General features: G+C 40.3%; 1 protein-coding gene across 1 annotated transcript in view; it reads right to left on the minus strand.

Annotated features, from left to right (window-relative positions):
• TANGO6 (transport and golgi organization 6 homolog) overlaps positions 1–8,429 on the minus strand; it is a 175,971-nt gene that overhangs the window by 46,079 nt on the left and 121,463 nt on the right. Inside the window, exon 16 of the mRNA XM_019653763.1 lies at positions 3,482–3,633. Coding sequence (XP_019509308.1) covers positions 3,482–3,633 — 152 coding nt within the window. The remainder of the gene's footprint in view (positions 1–3,481; positions 3,634–8,429) is intronic.

Raw genomic sequence — 8,429 nt, forward strand, 5'->3', positions numbered from 1 at the left:
TCTTTCTTTCTTTCTTTTTCTTTTTCTTTTTTTAACTTTATTGGGGAACAGTGTGTTTTTCCCAGGACCCATAAGCTCCAAGTCAAGTTGTTGTCCTTTATTCTTAGTTGTGGACAGCACAGCTCAGCTTTGAGCTGGCAACCTTGTTGTTAAGAGCACACGCTCTAACCAACTGAGCCACCCAGCCACACATCGGCAGCTCAGCTCAAGTCATTGTCTTCAATCTAGTTGCAGAGGGTGCAGCTCACTGACCCATGTGGGAATTGAACCGGCAACTCGATTTCTCAGAGCTCACACTGCAACCAACTGAGCCAACCGGCTGCCCCACACAGCTGTGCTTTTACATAAGCTGCTCCCTCTGCTGAAATTCTCACCTCTGCCTTCTTGGGCTACCCAATATCTACTTATTCTTCATATTTAGCTCCATCATCTCTTTGTCAGCACCCAAACGTGGCTGAGGGGCTCCTAAAATGTGCTCCCACAGCACCTAGCACAATGGACTAGAATTGTAATCACTGATGTGTATGTCTCCTACCAAGTTACCCATGCCTAGAAGGCAAGGTGGTATCTTACAGGATTTTGAATTATTGGACCCTAACAAAGGGCCTGTCACATTGTAGGGGTTTGGTAAATGTACGACTGGGAACATCTGAAGGACGATAGTCATCCTCATTACTGTCATCCTCAGCCCACTTTCTTTCTTTCTTTAGATTTTTTTTAAATTGGGGAATTGGGGGAGGGGAACAGCATTGGGGAATCGGGGAAGGGGAACAGACAAGTTGTTGTCCTTTTTTTGTTCTTCAGTCTAGTTGTGGAGGACGTTGCTTCACTGGCCTGTGTTGGTATTACCATTGTGCTCTGGTAATTTGCCCGGGTGAGGCAGTTGCCCGCCGGCCATTAAACGGCTGCTCAGTGGCTCATAGCAGCCCACTGCAGCCCCACTGCAGGCTACGCCATTACCAGCAACTGACGGCAGCCCAGCTCCAGGTCGAGCTGTTGTTCACCATCTTAGCTGTAGAGGGCGCAGCATCACTGGTCCTCATATGGGATCCGAACCGGGGCCCTGCTGCTCAGAGCTGGCATCCCAAGCCAGCTCTTAACCAACGCACCACTTGGCCAGCCCCTCAGCCCACTTTAAATAACCAAAATGCTCCTTGAAGAAAAATCTTACTATAGAAAACTAAAATTTCTTTACTCATATGTCACCTTCTCAAATAAGGCTCACTCAAATACCCTAGTTACTGCACTCTCCCCTCCACCTAACAGTACAATTCTGATCACGCTAGCCTCCTCTACTTTTTCTTATTTTCCGCAGATACCTTATCACTAAAGCTTTTTAATAATCCTGCATTGTAGGTATTTTAATCCCATTTTCTAAGTTATCTGCGCAAGTGAACACAGGTAAGAAGGTGGTGGAGCTGGGCCTCTCTGATTCTCTTTCAACAGGTGAGGTAGGCCTCCAGGAAGATGACACATTTTGAATGTTACGAAACCTGCTGTAACTTAAGCTTCCTAATTAACCAAACCAAGAAATTTCTCCCACACTTTCAACAGGAAATCATATGCTACCAGTTTTCCTTAACAGAGAGAAAAGAAAGAAGAGTCTAGGGACTCAAAAAGAAATATGGTCTCAGTTTTGGGGTTCAGAGAAGGCCATGATGTCCAGACACTGTCTGGGTTTATCGCCTTTAGAAAATGCATGGGATGCTGTCAAGTCTGAGCTGCTCTGCTTGGGAGATATGGGGGAAACTTTTATTCAGTTTGTGGCTATGTTAAAAAAAATTTTGTGATGCTTACACAGCTCTGTGAATATACTAAAAACCATAGAACTATACCCTTTAAATGGGTGAATTGTATGGTATGTGAATTCTATCTCAATAAAGCTGTTATTAAAAATAATAGTATTTGGGTTTGGCTCAGATCGTAGTCCAAGAGTTTGTTTCAGTTCACGGTTTATGGTTCAGTTTATGTTGAGTCGTGAAGAAACCAAGTAAACAGAGAAAAAAATGTGGGAATCATGTCAGTATTTGACCCAGAGAAGTTATAATAGGCTGAAATCTTTAGCTGATACAACAAAATTGTCCCGCAAAGGCCCTCTCTTACATGTTACAATATTACTAAAGAACAAGAGATTTGCTAAGTGCCATCCAAAACAACCAAAGATCAGAACCTAATGGTTCACATGTATTAGAGCAACTGAAGGTTTGAAGGCAGTAATAACCATTGTTTCTAAGTTATTAAAAAAAGATGCAAACAATTGGGCATAGGGGTATGTCCCTCAAGGAAGAATTAAAGGAGAGGAAATGACTGATGAATAAATTTCCTAAAAATCCTAAATCAGAATTTAATGATAAGAGTCACCTTTATAATCAATAAAATGAAGCGTATAAAGCTCAGGAATCAGGCAATACCATAAATTTCAGTGTATTTCTCTGCTTATTGATAAGGCACAATCACCAGACTCAGAAGGAAATTCCTTCTCAGTAGGTACTTCCTAAGCTGTGATGTTCAACATGGTTAGCCCTAAAATACTGAACATTGTAAAAGAAGCCAGTATTAGCGTTTTCTAAGTTTTTGTTTTTATAAAGTTACATGCTTTAGATGAGGAATCTTGTCTCTTATAAATAAAAAGGTAATACAAATTATATTTGATTTACATATTTATAATTTATAAACCATCTTCTTTCAAAGAAGATTTAAGATGGTCAAGTGCATTGGTCAGGAACAGACTCCTGGCCACATATTAACTAGTCTTTTCTGCCTATCATCATCGCTAAATAGCAGCATGCTAACACACAGTAGATATACATTAAAGGTATACATTGATTTATTGATGACTAAATAAACACTAGGGCAAAGATAAAATTTAAGGGGCCAGAGAGAGATATTAACAGAGCAATACACAAATGAGCAACATGATGCACATTTCATTAACTCGTAAGCTCTAAAATCAGGAGGAGCGTCCAGTGCCAACCTCTTGCATGGCTATTATTTGGGCTGCTCGTTTCTCCTTTCCCTACTCTGGGTGTAAAGTGGTGAACAATACATGGAGCTTAGTCTTTTCTGGTCAATGACCCTGTCCCTCTGAACACAGGGCACATGTGACCAAAGAGGGCCAATCAGAGTATTTGCCTGAGATTTTTCTGTGAACAGATACAAAACTCACAGATGGCCCAGAGACTCGGGTAAAGTTTCATCTGCCCTCCTCAAGGTTTCTTCAACTCTATTGATTACTTTGGAATCTTTATAATAAATCCTCTTTTATTGCTTAACGTAGGTTAAGATGACTTTCTGTCACTTGTAATTAAAAAATCCTTACTAATATAACTTTCAATATACATGTCAGAGTGGTGAGGCCGAGGGAGATTAAAGGACTTACCCGATCTTAAAAAATAAACACAGGTCTCCTGATCCCCAACCCCAAGCTATATCACAGGTCCAGATAGAAAAAGCTTTAGAGAAAGGAATTGAACTGCAGTACCTCATGAACCACGGAGCCCAGAAGAAAGTCCAGCCTCTGGCACAGTTCTCCAAGGTTGGATAAGCTGCTGGCCCTGTGAGCACCATCTGGATCTCTCACTCCCCTCAGGAAGGCATGGATCAAAGGTTCTCGGTACTTGGAGACCATGTCCCCTACAGAAAAAGAGAAGAAATCAAAATCTTTTAAAACAAATTGTTAACTTCTTCTTTTTTTTTTTTTTTAAAGATTTTATTGGGGAATTGAGGGAGGGGAACAGCGCTGGGGAATCGGGGGAAGGGGAACAGACAAGTTGCTGTCCTTTTGTTCTTCAGTCTAGTTGTGGAGTACGTTGCTTCACTGGCCCATGTTGGTATTATTATTGCGCTCTTCCCGGGCAAGGCAGATTGGTCGCCAGCCTCTGAATAGCCACTCACAGTGGCTCTTGGCAGCTCACACCAGCTGCTGGCCGCTCATGCACGTTGCCAACCACACACGGTAGCTTATGGCAGCCCACTGCAGCAGGGACTGCAGCCTACGCTGTTACCAGCAACTCACGGCAGCCCAGCTCCAGGTCAAGCTGTTGTTCACCATCTTAGCTGTAGAGGGCAGTGACACTGGCCCTCATGTGGGATCCGAACCAGGGCCCTGCTGCTCAGAGCTGGTGTCCCAAGCCAGCTCTTAACCAACACGCCACTCAGCCGGCCCAATTGTTAACTTCTTAAACAAGGAAAAAACGATATTATTGTGGTACATTGTATGGTGTTTTATACTTTTCAAAGTGGTTGCATAACCATTAAAAACCATGTTCAGGAAGAATATTCAACCTTAGGTAGGAAGAAGACTAATAATTGGCCATTAGATTGAATAACAATCAGGTCACTGTTGACCTTGACAAGAATGGTTTCGATGGACTAGCTAATGCCATCGTAGAGTCAAGCAGAGGTTGTTTATAGAGAGCCTAATGTCATTAATCTCAGTCACTTGAAAGGGGGAGGAGGAGGAAGTTTGTTTTCCCTTAAGATCAGGAACACAATGTATTTTCCATATAATATAAGGAAAAGATGAAGTAATTTCTCCAAAATGCTCCTATTCCTAATATACTATATGAAGTCATAAGACTCATCCCCTGCCCAGTTAACATCAACATATATTGTAGAAATTGAATCAATGGTGACTGAGCCATAGGCTTTTTTCAGAATAGAAAAGAGAGGACTTTGTGCTTACTCTTAGATTGCACTTCTGAATATCAGTCCTGGAGAGGTAGTCACATATATGAACAAGAATATTTGCATAAATATTTTACTACAGATTAAAAAATTAATTAATTAAAAAAGATTTTCCTGCAGCATTATAATAGTGAAAATGAGAAGAAATAAATTAAATATTAATATAACTAATATGGAAGTGGTTAAATAACCACAGATATTATGGAATACCATGGAGTCATTAAAAGGAACATGAAAGAATTACATGCACTAATATGGGAAGGTCTCCTTAAGACATTAAGCAACAGAAACTAATAGAACCAGTATTATACCATTTATGTATGTAAAAATGCACACATACACAACTTCTCTCACTATCAGCAAACCAAACATAGTACAGATTTAAATATGTATATTAAATACAAAAATGCATTAAAAAAAGGTATGTTCTCAGTACTGAAGATACTATAGCACGAACTAGAAAGCAAAGTTCCCATGTTCATGAAGCCTACTTCTAGTGGGGGAGAAAGACAATAAACAGTAAATAAATTTTCCAGCAGGAATAGGGCTATGAAGAAAAAGGAAGGTGGGGTGGGATTGAGAGCCAAGGGTAAGGACTCAGGGAAAAGCTCTCAGAGAAGACCTGAAAGAACAGGTCATGTGAAGACATGGGAGGAAAGTGAAGAGCAAAATGGACAGCAGAAGTTTTGTATTCAATGTAGAAATCATACAGCTGTTCCTTATACTGAGCCACAATAGAAGCCAAGGGCATACTATTACATAAACAAAACCACAATCTAATGTTCCATTTATGTGCATTCCTGCCCTGCCTGAGCTTCTTTACTACTTTCCAAATGAGCATCCATTTCACTGCATGCTCCACCAACATCATCCCCAAGTGCAGCTGGGAACCTAGAAGAGCCAGTGGAAAGGTCAGCATCTCAAGAGCCCTGCACTGTACCCAGGAGCTAGCTCTGGGCCCACTTACGACCTTGTTTTCCAGGCATTGGAATGGAAGAGCTAGAACACTCGCTGCATCTACTCTGTGTTTCTCACAGTGCCCTGCCATCATATTCTCCCTTACGCCTCACACACACAGCCTAGGTTTGTCATACCTTTGCTCAAACTTGTTCTTCTTTGGGGATTTATAGCTCTGGCCCCAATTCCTGGGGGCTCTGCTAGCCTGATTAATCCTCCTTTCCCTTAGCTCCTACCATGCTGTGTGGCTGGTTTCTTAAGACTGTACTGGATCCTAGTCTCCAGGTTGGGGGGCAGCCCTGACCAGGTATCTATGCAGAACAAAATGAATGCACGTAGTCAGAGAATACAGCTTCCAGGGCTGCAATTTGATACAGGCATCGAGTTTAAAGATACTACATAAAGGGTGCTTAATTTGAGCATTAGGGATACCTATATGTCAAATTTTGTTGTGTACATCTCATTGGCATTCTTCCATTCTTTCTTGCAAATCACACTTTAAGTATCCACTTGCCCCAGCCCTAACCTCCACCCATGTGATTCAGGTTAAGGTCTTCATTGGTCTAAATGAATCATGGCAGACATATCCTCTTGCCTTAAATGGTTTAGGTATGGGCATGTGACCCAATCTGGACAATGAGGTATGAAGAGAAATCTGCTGGCAGACACTAAGAAAATGTTTTGCCTCTGGTTATGTTAAGGATATGACACCTTGGAGTTGCTGCAGCCAACCTGAAACCATGAGGGATCAGAGGACGAGTCCATAAAGCTCAGGTTGGCAGAGCAGAAAGATGAAAAGAATTTGGGTCTTGAAGAATGTCATGGAGCCAAAGAATTAACTAGTCCTGGGCTTTTTGTTATGTGCAGTGATGTATTCCCTATTGGTTAAGCCTGCTCAGTTGGGAATCTCTGTACCTGCAGCCAAAAGCATTCTAACTGATATAATATAAAAACTGGAATGTTCTTTAAAATTATAGAGTACTTCTATATCTATCAGTACAAAGCCAGAAAAGTTAGATTTGCCAAAACAAAGGAATTTAAGACTGTATATGTTTTATAAAGGGTTCAAAAGTCAATGTTATAACATACAACAAAAGTAAAAAATTAAACCCAATAATTTTCTTTCTTCTAATTACACTTTTAATTGGGACAATAGCCTAGAATAGAGCATGACTCTTATAGTATCAGCATATATATGACTTTCCCAAAGAACTAAGTCATCTTTATACGTCTGCCTACTTATTAAAAAAAAAAAAAAAAGGTGAGTAACTACAGTAGCTTATGTGAAGGGACTATAATGCTGAGTATATATTGCAACTATTGACTAATCCACTTGATTATGAACTAAAATCTTGGGCTCCAGGACACCTACTACTATTCCTTAGTTTCTGATTAAGAAACAAAACCTTGAAGCGGCCAGTTAGCTCATTTGGTTAGAGCAGTGACACTGCTCATAACACCAAGGTTGCCGGTTTGATCCCCACATGGGCCACTGAGCTGCGCCCTCCACAACTAGACTGAAACAACTACTTGACTTGGAGCTGATGGGTCCTGGAAAAACACATGGTTCCCCAATAAAAAAACAACAAACAAACAAAAAAACGTTCCTTTAAAAAAAAAGAAACAAAGCCTCAATTATCCCATCCACTCCTGGTTTTGGTTTAGTTGTTTTGTTTTTGTTTTTTTGGTTTGGCTTTTTTTTTTTTTGTATTTTTCTTTATCCAGATGAAATGTTGTTATTGCTTCAGTTGAAACTTCTTCGAAATTTCTTAGATTCCAAGCTCCTTATTCATCTTTTGTCTGAAAAATGGCACACACTTACTCCCTGACAAGGGCAAACATTCATTACCATCCTGTTGAGTTGTCTCCTTAAAAATATGCATATTATATGGCCTTTACAAAAAATGGCATTGATTTCTGAATGATGACTCACACCCAGCACTCCTCCATAATCAGAAGGTTACATACACTCTGAGTAACGTTTTAGTCCAGTGTTTCTCAAACACAAACCTGAGCGCTGAAATTGTGCAGTGCAATGTGATTATAATGTGGATCCAAGTGATACAGAATTATCATTAAAATGAGAACATAACACTTAAAAAATTCTTTTAGAGAATTTACAGACCCCCTAAAATATATGAGAATTTGATCTCCAAACTTCAGTTTGAGAAATGCCTTTCCAGCTAGCCAATTTAATAAAAACATTTAATGTGCAGGGGACTCTGTGGGGCACTAGAGACTGAGATGAAGGAGATTTGTCCTTACTTCTAGGAAGCTAGAGGTACACCAAGTGGCATGAGAGCAATAAGTCAGGTGATATTTATTCTCTTTGGGGAAGAATTCCGGGAGGAGGTGGCATCTAAACCAAACCTTGAAGGATGGTGAGGACTGTCATAGATATAAGAGGACAAGTGCTCCAGGCAGATGGAACTGCGTCAGCAGAGCCGTGGAGGCAAAGCAGTCAGAGAGAGAGAATAAAATAGATGGCTTATTTAGAAAACAGCTATACGAGGTGACTGTAACAAAGGGTGCACTAAAAGGTAAAATGATCAGAAATACCCAGGGCCAAATCATGGAAGGCATGAAGTTAAGGATTTAAATAATGGGAAACTGGTCATGTTAAAAAAAGAAAGAGAAAGAAAGAAAGAAAGAAAGAAAGAAAGAAAGAAAGAAAGAAAGAAAGAAAGAAAGAAAGAAAGAAAGAAAGAAAGGAGGAAGGAAGGAAGGAAGGAAGGAAGGAAGAGAAAGAAAGAGAAAAAGAAAGAAAGAAAGAAAGAAAGAAAGAA

This window comes from Hipposideros armiger, unplaced genomic scaffold (assembly GCF_001890085.2).
Source record: "Hipposideros armiger isolate ML-2016 unplaced genomic scaffold, ASM189008v1 scaffold_9, whole genome shotgun sequence".
In the NCBI taxonomy this organism is placed as follows: Eukaryota; Metazoa; Chordata; class Mammalia; order Chiroptera; family Hipposideridae; genus Hipposideros; species Hipposideros armiger.